General features: G+C 54.5%; 1 protein-coding gene across 20 annotated transcripts in view; it reads left to right on the top strand.

Moving 5' to 3' along the window:
* Nucleotides 1-12,786, top strand: part of EPB41L2 (erythrocyte membrane protein band 4.1 like 2) — a 178,286-nt gene that overhangs the window by 147,018 nt on the left and 18,482 nt on the right. For all 20 annotated transcript variants that reach the window (XM_073671227.1, XM_073671226.1, XM_073671232.1 and 17 more), the window contains 3 exons: nt 154-252; nt 10,952-11,032; nt 12,309-12,422. In XM_073671227.1, coding sequence (XP_073527328.1) covers nt 154-252; nt 10,952-11,032; nt 12,309-12,419 — 291 coding nt within the window. In that variant the 3' untranslated portion in view covers nt 12,420-12,422. The remainder of the gene's footprint in view (nt 1-153; nt 253-10,951; nt 11,033-12,308; nt 12,423-12,786) is intronic.

Raw genomic sequence — 12,786 nt, 5'->3', positions numbered from 1 at the left:
AAAATTATCGTACTCTTTCAACAGCTACTTTTGGGGATTTTTGCCTATAGTTTCATGTAGAAAAATTTCTGCATAGTTTACAACATGGACCTGGAAATACTTGTCCGTTTTGAAAACTCCTTTCTGACCTCTCTTTTTTTTCTCCTGATGAAGCTGGATGGTGGTGGAGACAGTGAGCCAGGGATTTTACTGAGCGCTCAGACAATCACATCCGATTCGGTTCTAACCACTACAACAACACACATCACCAAGGTAAAATCGAGCAGTAATTTGTGCATTCTGACTTTATCTTTCATTACTAGACCTACTGCCTTTATGTATGTTTGTTCATTACTACGGGGTTACTCAAGATCAGGGATGTCAAACGCTAATATACAGAGGGCCAAAATTAAAAACTTACACAAAGTCACGGGCCAACCTGGATATTTATTAAAAAATGTCTACAATTGAGGAAGTTTTTCCTTATCCTCAAATATAACGATGAACTTCGCTTTTATTGTACTATATTAAAATAGTTATTTTATGGGTTAATGAATTGAAATTGCAATCCTAATTTGCCATAAATAGATTAGATTATTCGATTTAGACAATGTTTACACATTTAGTTACTTTGTCAGTATTTTGCATCCGTATTTGTAAGCCAAAACCAGGAGTGGGTGATAAATCCAGAAGTGATGACGTGTTTCTATTATACTTTTCCACTGATTGTTACTCTCCTGATATTGGCTTACAGTATTTTACATCAGTATTTGTATCTGTGCACATGGCCTATTGTGTATAATCTAATCTACTTATTGCAAATTTAATTCATTGCCCCATAAAATAACTATTTTAATGTAGTACAATAAAGCAAAGCTTTAGTGGGGCTTTGCCCCTTTAGGGCCTTTTTTGGATTAGACAACATACTCTTCCCAGGTCATTCATCTACATTTGAGGTTATTTAAAGCTGTATTAAATAATGGCACGAGCTCGCCGACACAAAGACATATCTATGCCCAGCTTGTGGAGGAGATATAAGGTGGTAGGCGCTATGCGCGCTGAGATGTATGGGAGAGCACAAGCACAAGGGCAGTGGGCACGGAGATGTATGGGAGAGCACAAGGGGAGTGCGTGCTGAGATGTATGGGAGAGCACAAGGGGAGTGCTCGCTGAGATGTATGGGAGAGCACAAGGGGAGTGCTCGCTGAGATGTATGGGAGAGCACAAGGGGAGTGCTCGCTGAGATGTATGGGAGAGCACAAGGGGAGTGCGTGCTGAGATGTATGGGAGAGCACAAGGGGAGTGCTCGCTGAGATGTATGGGAGAGCACAAGGGGAGTGCTCGCTGAGATGTATGGGAGAGCACAAGGGGAGTGCGCGCTGAGATGTATGGGAGAGCACAAGGGGAGTGCGCGCTGAGATGTATGGGAGAGCACAAGGGGAGTGCGCGCTGAGATGTATGGGAGAGCACAAGGGGAGTGCGCGCTGAGATGTGTGGGAGAGCACAAGGAGTGCTCGCTGAGATGTATGGGAGGGCACAAGGGGTGTGCTCGCTGAGATGTATGGGAGGGCACAAGGGGAGTGTGCGCTGAGATGTATGGGAGAGCACAAGGGGAGTGCTCGCTGAGATGTATGGGAGAGCACAAGGGGAGTGCTCGCTGAGATGTATGGGAGAGCACAAGGAGTGCTCGCTGAGATGTATGGGAGAGCATAAGGGGAGTGCTCGCGGAGATGTATGGGAGAGCACAAGGGGAGTGCTCGCGGAGATGTATGGGAGAGCACAAGGGGAGTGCTCGCGGAGATGTATGGGAGAGCACAAGGGGAGTGCTCGCGGAGATGTATGGGAGGGCACAAGGGGAGTGCTCGCTGAGATGTATGGGAGAGCACAAGGGGAGTGCGCGCTGAGATGTATGGGAGAGCACAAGGGGAGTGCGCGCTGAGATGTATGGGAGAGCACAAGGAGTGCGCGCTGAGATGTATGGGAGAGCACAAGGGGAGTGCTCGCTGAGATGTATGGGAGAGCACAAGGGGAGTGCGCGCTGAGATGTGTGGGAGAGCACAAGGAGTGCTCGCTGAGATGTATGGGAGAGCACAAGGGGAGTGCTCGCTGAGATGTATGGGAGAGCACAAGGGGAGTGCTCGCGGAGATGTATGGGAGAGCACAAGGGGAGTGCTCGCGGAGATGTATGGGAGGGCACAAGGGGAGTGCTCGCGGAGATGTATGGGAGGGCACAAGGGGAGTGCGCGCGGAGATGTATGGGAGGGCACAAGGGGAGTGCGCGCTGAGATGTATGGGAGGGCACAAGGGGAGTGCGCGCTGAGATGTATGGGAGAGCACAAGGGGAGTGCGCGCTGAGATGTATGGGAGAGCACAAGGAGTGCGCGCTGAGATGTATGGGAGAGCACAAGGAGTGCGCGCTGAGATGTATGGGAGAGCACAAGCACAAGGGGAGTGCGCGCTGAGATGTATGGGAGAGCACAAGGGGAGTGCGCGCTGAGATGTATGGGAGAGCACAAGGGGAGTGCGCGCTGAGATGTATGGGAGAGCACAAGCACAAGGGAAGTGCGCGCTGAGATGTATGGGAGAGCACAAGCACAAGGGGAGTGCTCGCTGAGATGTATGGGAGAGCACAAGGGGAGTGCGCGCTGAGATGTATGGGAGAGCACAAGGGGAGTGCGCGCTGAGATGTATGGGAGAGCACAAGGGGAGTGCGCGCTGAGATGTATGGGAGAGCACAAGGGGAGTGCGCGCTGAGATGTATGGGAGAGCACAAGGGGAGTGCGCGCTGAGATGTATGGGAGAGCACAAGGGGAGTGCGCGCTGAGATGTATGGGAGAGCACAAGGGGAGTGCGCGCTGAGATGTATGGGAGAGCACAAGGGGAGTGCGCGCTGAGATGTATGGGAGAGCACAAGGGGAGTGCGCGCTGAGATGTATGGGAGAGCACAAGGGGAGTGCGCGCTGAGATGTATGGGAGAGCACAAGCACAAGGGGAGTGCGCGCTGAGATGTATGGGAGAGCACAAGGAGTGCGCGCTGAGATGTATGGGAGAGCACAAGCACAAGGGGAGTGCGCGCTGAGATGTATGGGAGAGTACAAGGGGAGTGCGTGCTGAGATGTATGGGAGGGCACAAGGGGAGTGCTCGCTGAGATGTATGGGAGAGCACAAGCACAAGGGGAGTGAGCGCTGAGATGTATGGGAGAGCACAAGGGGAGTGCGCGCTGAGATGTATGGGAGAGCACAAGCACAAGGGGAGTGCGCGCTGAGATGTATGGGAGAGTACAAGGGGAGTGCGCGCTGAGATGTATGGGAGGGCACAAGGGGAGTGCTCGCTGAGATGTATGGGAGGGCACAAGGGGAGTGCTCGCTGAGATGTATGGGAGAGCACAAGGGGAGTGCGCGCTGAGATGTATGGGAGAGCACAAGGGGAGTGCGCGCGGAGATGTATGGGAGAGCACAAGCACAAGGGGAGTGCGCGCTGAGATGTATGGGAGAGCACAAGGGGAGTGCGCGCTGAGATGTGTGGGAGAGCACAAGGGGAGTGCGCGCTGAGATGTATGGGAGAGCACAAGCACAAGGGGAGTGCGCGCTGAGATGTATGGGAGAGTACAAGGGGAGTGCGCGCTGAGATGTATGGGAGGGCACAAGGGGAGTGCTCGCTGAGATGTATGGGAGGGCACAAGGGGAGTGCTCGCTGAGATGTATGGGAGGGCACAAGGGGAGTGCTCGCTGAGATGTATGGGAGAGCACAAGGGGAGTGCGCGCTGAGATGTATGGGAGAGCACAAGCACAAGGGGAGTGCGCGCTGAGATGTATGGGAGAGTACAAGGGGAGTGCGCGCTGAGATGTATGGGAGGGCACAAGGGGAGTGCTCGCTGAGATGTATGGGAGGGCACAAGGGGAGTGCTCGCTGAGATGTATGGGAGGGCACAAGGGGAGTGCTCGCTGAGATGTATGGGAGAGCACAAGGGGAGTGCGCGCTGAGATGTATGGGAGAGCACAAGGGGAGTGCGCGCGGAGATGTATGGGAGAGCACAAGCACAAGGGGAGTGCGCGCTGAGATGTATGGGAGAGCACAAGGGGAGTGCGCGCTGAGATGTGTGGGAGAGCACAAGGGGAGTGCGCGCTGAGATGTGTGGGAGAGCACAAGGGGAGTGCGCGCTGAGATGTGTGGGAGAGCACAAGGGGAGTGCGCGCTGAGATGTGTGGGAGAGCGCAAGGGGAGTGCGCGCTGAGATGTGTGGGAGAGCGCAAGGGGAGTGCGCGCTGAGATGTGTGGGAGAGCACAAGGGGAGTGCGCGCTGAGATGTATGGGAGAGCACAAGGGGAGTGCGCGCTGAGATGTATGGGAGAGCACAAGGGGAGTGCGCGCTGAGATGTATGGGAGAGCACAAGGGGAGTGCGCGCTGAGATGTGTGGGAGAGCACAAGGGGAGTGCGCGCTGAGATGTATGGGAGAGCACAAGGGGAGTGCGCGCTGAGATGTATGGGAGAGCACAAGGGGAGTGCGCGCTGAGATGTATGGGAGAGCACAAGGGGAGTGCGCGCTGAGATGTGTGGGAGAGCACAAGGGGAGTGCGCGCTGAGATGTATGGGAGAGCACAAGGGGAGTGCGCGCTGAGATGTGTGGGAGAGCACAAGGGGAGTGCGCGCTGAGATGTGTGGGAGAGCACAAGGGGAGTGCGCGCTGAGATGTGTGGGAGAGTACAAGGGGAGTGCGCGCTGAGATGTGTGGGAGAGTACAAGGGGAGTGGGCTCTGAGATGTATGGGAGAGCACAAGCACAAGGGGAGTGTGCGCTGAGATGTATGGGAGAGCACAAGCACAAGGGGAGTGCGCGCTGAGATGTATGGGAGAGTACAAGGGGAGTGCGTGCTGAGATGTATGGGAGGGCACAAGGGGAGTGCTCGCTGAGATGTATGGGAGAGCACAAGCACAAGGGGAGTGCGCGCTGAGATGTATGGGAGAGCACAAGGGGAGTGCGCGCTGAGATGTATGGGAGAGCACAAGCACAAGGAGTGCGCGCTGAGATGTATGGGAGAGTACAAGGGGAGTGCGCGCTGAGATGTATGGGAGGGCACAAGGGGAGTGCTCGCTGAGATGTATGGGAGGGCACAAGGGGAGTGCTCGCTGAGATGTATGGGAGAGCACAAGGGGAGTGCGCGCTGAGATGTATGGGAGAGCACAAGGGGAGTGCGCGCGGAGATGTATGGGAGAGCACAAGCACAAGGGGAGTGCGCGCTGAGATGTATGGGAGAGCACAAGGGGAGTGCGCGCTGAGATGTGTGGGAGAGCACAAGGGGAGTGCGCGCTGAGATGTGTGGGAGAGCGCAAGGGGAGTGCGCTCTGAGATGTGTGGGAGAGCGCAAGGGGAGTGCGCGCTGAGATGTGTGGGAGAGCGCAAGGGGAGTGCGCGCTGAGATGTGTGGGAGAGCACAAGGGGAGTGCGCGCTGAGATGTATGGGAGAGCACAAGGGGAGTGCGCGCTGAGATGTATGGGAGAGCACAAGGGGAGTGCGCGCTGAGATGTATGGGAGAGCACAAGGGGAGTGCGCGCTGAGATGTATGGGAGAGCACAAGGGGAGTGCGCGCTGAGATGTGTGGGAGAGCACAAGGGGAGTGCGCGCTGAGATGTATGGGAGAGCACAAGGGGAGTGCGCGCTGAGATGTATGGGAGAGCACAAGGGGAGTGCGCGCTGAGATGTGTGGGAGAGCACAAGGGGAGTGCGCGCTGAGATGTGTGGGAGAGCACAAGGGGAGTGCGCGCTGAGATGTGTGGGAGAGCACAAGGGGAGTGCGCGCTGAGATGTGTGGGAGAGCACAAGGGGAGTGCGCGCTGAGATGTATGGGAGAGCACAAGGGGAGTGCGCGCTGAGATGTGTGGGAGAGTACAAGGGGAGTGCGCGCTGAGATGTGTGGGAGAGTACAAGGGGAGTGGGCTCTGAGATGTATGGGAGAGCACAAGGGGAGTGCGCGCTGAGATGTATGGGAGAGCACAAGGGGAGTGCGCGCTGAGATGTGTGGGAGAGCACAAGGGGAGTGCGCGCTGAGATGTATGGGAGAGCACAAGGGGAGTGCGCGCTGAGATGTATGGGAGAGCACAAGGGGAGTGCGCGCTGAGATGTGTGGGAGAGCACAAGGGGAGTGCGCGCTGAGATGTGTGGGAGAGCACAAGCACAAGGGGAGTGCGCGCTGAGATGTATGGGAGAGTACAAGGGGAGTGCGCGCTGAGATGTATGGGAGGGCACAAGGGGAGTGCTCGCTGAGATGTATGGGAGGGCACAAGGGGAGTGCTCGCTGAGATGTATGGGAGGGCACAAGGGGAGTGCTCGCTGAGATGTATGGGAGAGCACAAGGGGAGTGCGCGCTGAGATGTATGGGAGAGCACAAGCACAAGGGGAGTGCGCGCTGAGATGTATGGGAGAGTACAAGGGGAGTGCGCGCTGAGATGTATGGGAGGGCACAAGGGGAGTGCTCGCTGAGATGTATGGGAGGGCACAAGGGGAGTGCTCGCTGAGATGTATGGGAGGGCACAAGGGGAGTGCTCGCTGAGATGTATGGGAGAGCACAAGGGGAGTGCGCGCTGAGATGTATGGGAGAGCACAAGGGGAGTGCGCGCTGAGATGTGTGGGAGAGCACAAGGGGAGTGCGCGCTGAGATGTATGGGAGAGCACAAGGGGAGTGCGCGCTGAGATGTATGGGAGAGCACAAGGGGAGTGCGCGCTGAGATGTATGGGAGAGCACAAGGGGAGTGCGCGCTGAGATGTGTGGGAGAGCACAAGGGGAGTGCGCGCTGAGATGTATGGGAGAGCACAAGGGGAGTGCGCGCTGAGATGTGTGGGAGAGCACAAGGGGAGTGCGCGCTGAGATGTGTGGGAGAGCACAAGGGGAGTGCGCGCTGAGATGTGTGGGAGAGTACAAGGGGAGTGCGCGCTGAGATGTGTGGGAGAGTACAAGGGGAGTGGGCTCTGAGATGTATGGGAGAGCACAAGCACAAGGGGAGTGTGCGCTGAGATGTATGGGAGAGCACAAGCACAAGGGGAGTGCGCGCTGAGATGTATGGGAGAGTACAAGGGGAGTGCGTGCTGAGATGTATGGGAGGGCACAAGGGGAGTGCTCGCTGAGATGTATGGGAGAGCACAAGCACAAGGGGAGTGCGCGCTGAGATGTATGGGAGAGCACAAGGGGAGTGCGCGCTGAGATGTATGGGAGAGCACAAGCACAAGGAGTGCGCGCTGAGATGTATGGGAGAGTACAAGGGGAGTGCGCGCTGAGATGTATGGGAGGGCACAAGGGGAGTGCTCGCTGAGATGTATGGGAGGGCACAAGGGGAGTGCTCGCTGAGATGTATGGGAGAGCACAAGGGGAGTGCGCGCTGAGATGTATGGGAGAGCACAAGGGGAGTGCGCGCGGAGATGTATGGGAGAGCACAAGCACAAGGGGAGTGCGCGCTGAGATGTATGGGAGAGCACAAGGGGAGTGCGCGCTGAGATGTGTGGGAGAGCACAAGGGGAGTGCGCGCTGAGATGTGTGGGAGAGCGCAAGGGGAGTGCGCTCTGAGATGTGTGGGAGAGCGCAAGGGGAGTGCGCGCTGAGATGTGTGGGAGAGCGCAAGGGGAGTGCGCGCTGAGATGTGTGGGAGAGCACAAGGGGAGTGCGCGCTGAGATGTATGGGAGAGCACAAGGGGAGTGCGCGCTGAGATGTATGGGAGAGCACAAGGGGAGTGCGCGCTGAGATGTATGGGAGAGCACAAGGGGAGTGCGCGCTGAGATGTATGGGAGAGCACAAGGGGAGTGCGCGCTGAGATGTGTGGGAGAGCACAAGGGGAGTGCGCGCTGAGATGTATGGGAGAGCACAAGGGGAGTGCGCGCTGAGATGTATGGGAGAGCACAAGGGGAGTGCGCGCTGAGATGTGTGGGAGAGCACAAGGGGAGTGCGCGCTGAGATGTGTGGGAGAGCACAAGGGGAGTGCGCGCTGAGATGTGTGGGAGAGCACAAGGGGAGTGCGCGCTGAGATGTGTGGGAGAGCACAAGGGGAGTGCGCGCTGAGATGTATGGGAGAGCACAAGGGGAGTGCGCGCTGAGATGTGTGGGAGAGTACAAGGGGAGTGCGCGCTGAGATGTGTGGGAGAGTACAAGGGGAGTGGGCTCTGAGATGTATGGGAGAGCACAAGGGGAGTGCGCGCTGAGATGTATGGGAGAGCACAAGGGGAGTGCGCGCTGAGATGTGTGGGAGAGCACAAGGGGAGTGCGCGCTGAGATGTATGGGAGAGCACAAGGGGAGTGCGCGCTGAGATGTATGGGAGAGCACAAGGGGAGTGCGCGCTGAGATGTATGGGAGAGCACAAGGGGAGTGCGCGCTGAGATGTGTGGGAGAGCACAAGGGGAGTGCGCGCTGAGATGTATGGGAGAGCACAAGGGGAGTGCGCGCTGAGATGTGTGGGAGAGCACAAGGGGAGTGCGCGCTGAGATGTGTGGGAGAGCACAAGGGGAGTGCGCGCTGAGATGTGTGGGAGAGTACAAGGGGAGTGCGCGCTGAGATGTGTGGGAGAGTACAAGGGGAGTGGGCTCTGAGATGTATGGGAGAGCACAAGCACAAGGGGAGTGTGCGCTGAGATGTATGGGAGAGCACAAGCACAAGGGGAGTGCGCGCTGAGATGTATGGGAGAGTACAAGGGGAGTGCGTGCTGAGATGTATGGGAGGGCACAAGGGGAGTGCTCGCTGAGATGTATGGGAGAGCACAAGCACAAGGGGAGTGCGCGCTGAGATGTATGGGAGAGCACAAGGGGAGTGCGCGCTGAGATGTATGGGAGAGCACAAGCACAAGGGGAGTGCGCGCTGAGATGTATGGGAGAGCACAAGCACAAGGGGAGTGCGCGCTGAGATGTATGGGAGAGTACAAGGGGAGTGCGCGCTGAGATGTATGGGAGGGCACAAGGGGAGTGCTCGCTGAGATGTATGGGAGGGCACAAGGGGAGTGCTCGCTGAGATGTATGGGAGAGCACAAGGGGAGTGCGCGCTGAGATGTATGGGAGAGCACAAGGGGAGTGCGCGCGGAGATGTATGGGAGAGCACAAGCACAAGGGGAGTGCGCGCTGAGATGTATGGGAGAGCACAAGGGGAGTGCGCGCTGAGATGTGTGGGAGAGCACAAGGGGAGTGCGCGCTGAGATGTGTGGGAGAGCGCAAGGGGAGTGCGCGCTGAGATGTGTGGGAGAGCGCAAGGGGAGTGCGCGCTGAGATGTGTGGGAGAGCGCAAGGGGAGTGCGCGCTGAGATGTGTGGGAGAGCACAAGGGGAGTGCGCGCTGAGATGTATGGGAGAGCACAAGGGGAGTGCGCGCTGAGATGTATGGGAGAGCACAAGGGGAGTGCGCGCTGAGATGTATGGGAGAGCACAAGGGGAGTGCGCGCTGAGATGTATGGGAGAGCACAAGGGGAGTGCGCGCTGAGATGTGTGGGAGAGCACAAGGGGAGTGCGCGCTGAGATGTATGGGAGAGCACAAGGGGAGTGCGCGCTGAGATGTATGGGAGAGCACAAGGGGAGTGCGCGCTGAGATGTGTGGGAGAGCACAAGGGGAGTGCGCGCTGAGATGTGTGGGAGAGCACAAGGGGAGTGCGCGCTGAGATGTGTGGGAGAGCACAAGGGGAGTGCGCGCTGAGATGTGTGGGAGAGCACAAGGGGAGTGCGCGCTGAGATGTATGGGAGAGCACAAGGGGAGTGCGCGCTGAGATGTGTGGGAGAGTACAAGGGGAGTGCGCGCTGAGATGTGTGGGAGAGTACAAGGGGAGTGGGCTCTGAGATGTATGGGAGAGCACAAGCACAAGGGGAGTGTGCGCTGATGTAGGGAGAAAAGAAGGGAACTTCGTCTCACTTGAATGCCGGTCAAGAAGTGCAACATGGCTGCGGAGTGCGTTTCTACGGGGGTGATCTGAACAGGAAAAGCTGGATTTGTAGTATTCGTATGCGCTGTCTACCCGTGGGCCAGCTCTATTAGACATTTGATATTTTCTCGTGGGCCGAATATAATCATGCTATAGGCCAGATTTGGCCCGCGGGCCTGATGTTGACAGCTGTGCTCTAGATAAAGCTTCTCGCTGTAAGGGTAGGGTCGCAAAACCCCTTTTTCCACATTCAAGTACAACAGGCCAATCATTATGATTAGACAGTGATCAGAATGGCATCAGTTTTTCTTGAACTTTGAGAGAAAGGAAAAGTTTCTCCACCTTCTTCATTCTGTCAGTTCATGACAATTGGACCGCACTCAGATGCCGTCTAATTTTTATCAAGGACCCATAAACTTGCATTGCCAATTTTGGTCTGACACTCAAATCAAAATCAGTCATGTCTCTGATTGTTTCCGCTGACCTCTCGGTCCGAGGGAAAACATTGGACATGTGCACAACCTCATAGAATGACATAAGTATGAGTGCAAAGCTACGGATAGCACCTGAATGAGAAAAGAGTGTGCACGAGCCCTAAGGCAAAGTTAACACATTGCGGAAAATTTACAATGAAATCTACAAGTAACACATGCAGGTTGTGTTGCAGGTTTGGCTGTGGATTTTTAGCTTCTCCATTTACTAAGTACTGAATAGGGTGAAAATCTGCATAATAATAAGCATGCTGCAAACTTGAAATTCCCACCATGCTGATTTTTTTCCTGCAACATGTGACTGGGGTTTTGAGAAACCCATTTACTTGTATTGTATTGTAAATTACTGTGAATTTGCAGTGCAGATTCTGTGATGTGTGAACTTGGCCTAGCTGAGACATGCATTTAAGATGTGACCACCTCTACCAGACATTACCATAGTCATCGCACCTGCTTTATATGTGGGTTTGGCAGACCACGTTACATATCAAATTGTTTGACCTCAAATGTTGTTTGTAGAAACGTATAAAGCCAGTATACTTTATTGTTTTGTGTGTATTGCTGCTATGATATCCATGCTATATTTGTTTCGTTTGAAGACTGGAAAAGGTGGAATATCTGAAACAAGAATTGAAAAGCGAATTGTTATCAGTGGAGATGCAGACATTGACCATGATGAGGTAAGGGAAGTGTTGAATAAGCTAGTAAATATGACACTCTTCCAAAAGCTATACTTATGTAATTACGCATGCCGTATATACTTGAGTATAAGCCGAAGCACCTAATTTTATCACAAAAAACTGGGAAAAATTATTGACTTGCGTGTAAGCCTAGAGTGGGAAATGCAGCAGCTACTTGTAAATTTCCCCATCCTAGTAAGCATTGCCCACTCATCATCAGTCCTGGTATGCATGGTACCCCATCATCAATCCTGGTATGCATGGCCCCCTCATCCCCATCCTGGTATGCATGGCACCCCTCATCCCCAATCCTGGCATGCATGGCACCCCTCATCCCCAATCCTGGCATGCATGGCCCCCTCATCCCCAATCCTGGTATGCTTGGCCCCCTCATCCCCAGTCCTGGTACGCATGGCCCCCTCGCCCCCAGTCCTGGTACGCATGGCCCCCTCGCCCACAGTCCTGGTACTCACGGCCCCCTCGCCCCCAGTCCTGGTACGCATGGCCCCCCATCATTGCACACATGAAAAAAATAAACACTTCTACTCGCCTTCCTTCCCTCTGCTCCTGGTCTGCGACCTGTTCTGCTGCAGCAGCTGATCTCCGCATCTGAACAGTGCATGACGTCACTGCCATGCTCCCTCAGACGCTGAGGTGAGCTGCGGGGATATTCACTCCTCTCAATGCCGGGACTATGGATGTGGAGAGGAGTGAATATTTACTTTAATAGCTTAATAGCGCACACTGTCAGCCGCGGGTTCCTGCTGCGGCTCAGAGATCCTTTGTGCCCGCTCCTAAAGAAAATGAATTCACTCCTCTCCACGCCAATGCGAGTGGGGAGGAGTGAATACTCATACTCTCTAATAGTGGGCACAGAGGATCGCTGAGCCGCTGCAGGAAGATGGCGGCTGCTGCTGACAGTGTTTTCTATTAAGGAGAATGAATATTCACTCCTCTCCACTCCCATGGGCGTGGAAAGGAGTGAATATTCATTCTCTTTAGTAGTGGGAACATGTGATCGCTGCAGCAGCCGACTAACTCTACTGCCTCTGTTTTATGACAATGGAGCTTATAGGAGTCCTTACTTACCGACTTGTCAGTGGAAAATATCCATTATCGTGTATTATATTCCAATTACTAATTTACTTCCTTTACATTGCTATTTTCCCGGTTTTAGACATTATTTTTTACAATCCGATGTAATGATATCAAGTTTAAAACTAAAAGAAATTTTCCTGAATTGTGGCCCTGATGCTACTGTATGGTTCCCCCTTAGGCATTAGCACAAGCAATAAAGGAAGCCAAAGAGCAACACCCTGACATGTCTATAACTCGCGTGGTGGTGCACAAAGAGACTGAGGTTACTGAAGAAGGTGAAGAAGAGTAGATGGTGAGTAAAGAAGGGAAAAAGTTTCCCCTAACTCTGAGCTACACAAATATCAAAACCCCATTATGGGGTATTCTGACTCCGCTGATGACATATCTCCAGATATCTCCGAGGACGTGTGTCACTTCTGAATGCAGGCATGAACAGAGCTGGTATACTCCCTTTTAAGAGTATTTTCACATGGGGCGAATATGCTGCAAATTGGGTGAATTTCCTTCGTTAAAGAAAACCTTAAACTTTTTTACAGTTGGATTGTACCCCGATTATGGTGCTCATGTCCTCTGGATGATGGGTACGTTTAGTATATACTGTTTTCTACTCCTTATTTCATACTATTGCCAGTTCTCCAAGGTCTTCATGAAGGAGG

This window comes from Phyllobates terribilis, unplaced genomic scaffold (genome assembly GCF_046119375.1).
Source record: "Phyllobates terribilis strain yellow unplaced genomic scaffold, ASM4611937v1 Scaffold_3__8_contigs__length_932513732, whole genome shotgun sequence".
NCBI lineage: Eukaryota > Metazoa > Chordata > Amphibia > Anura > Dendrobatidae > Phyllobates > Phyllobates terribilis.
Note: the sequence above shows the minus strand (reverse complement) of the source record. Positions and strands in the feature narration are given on the sequence as shown.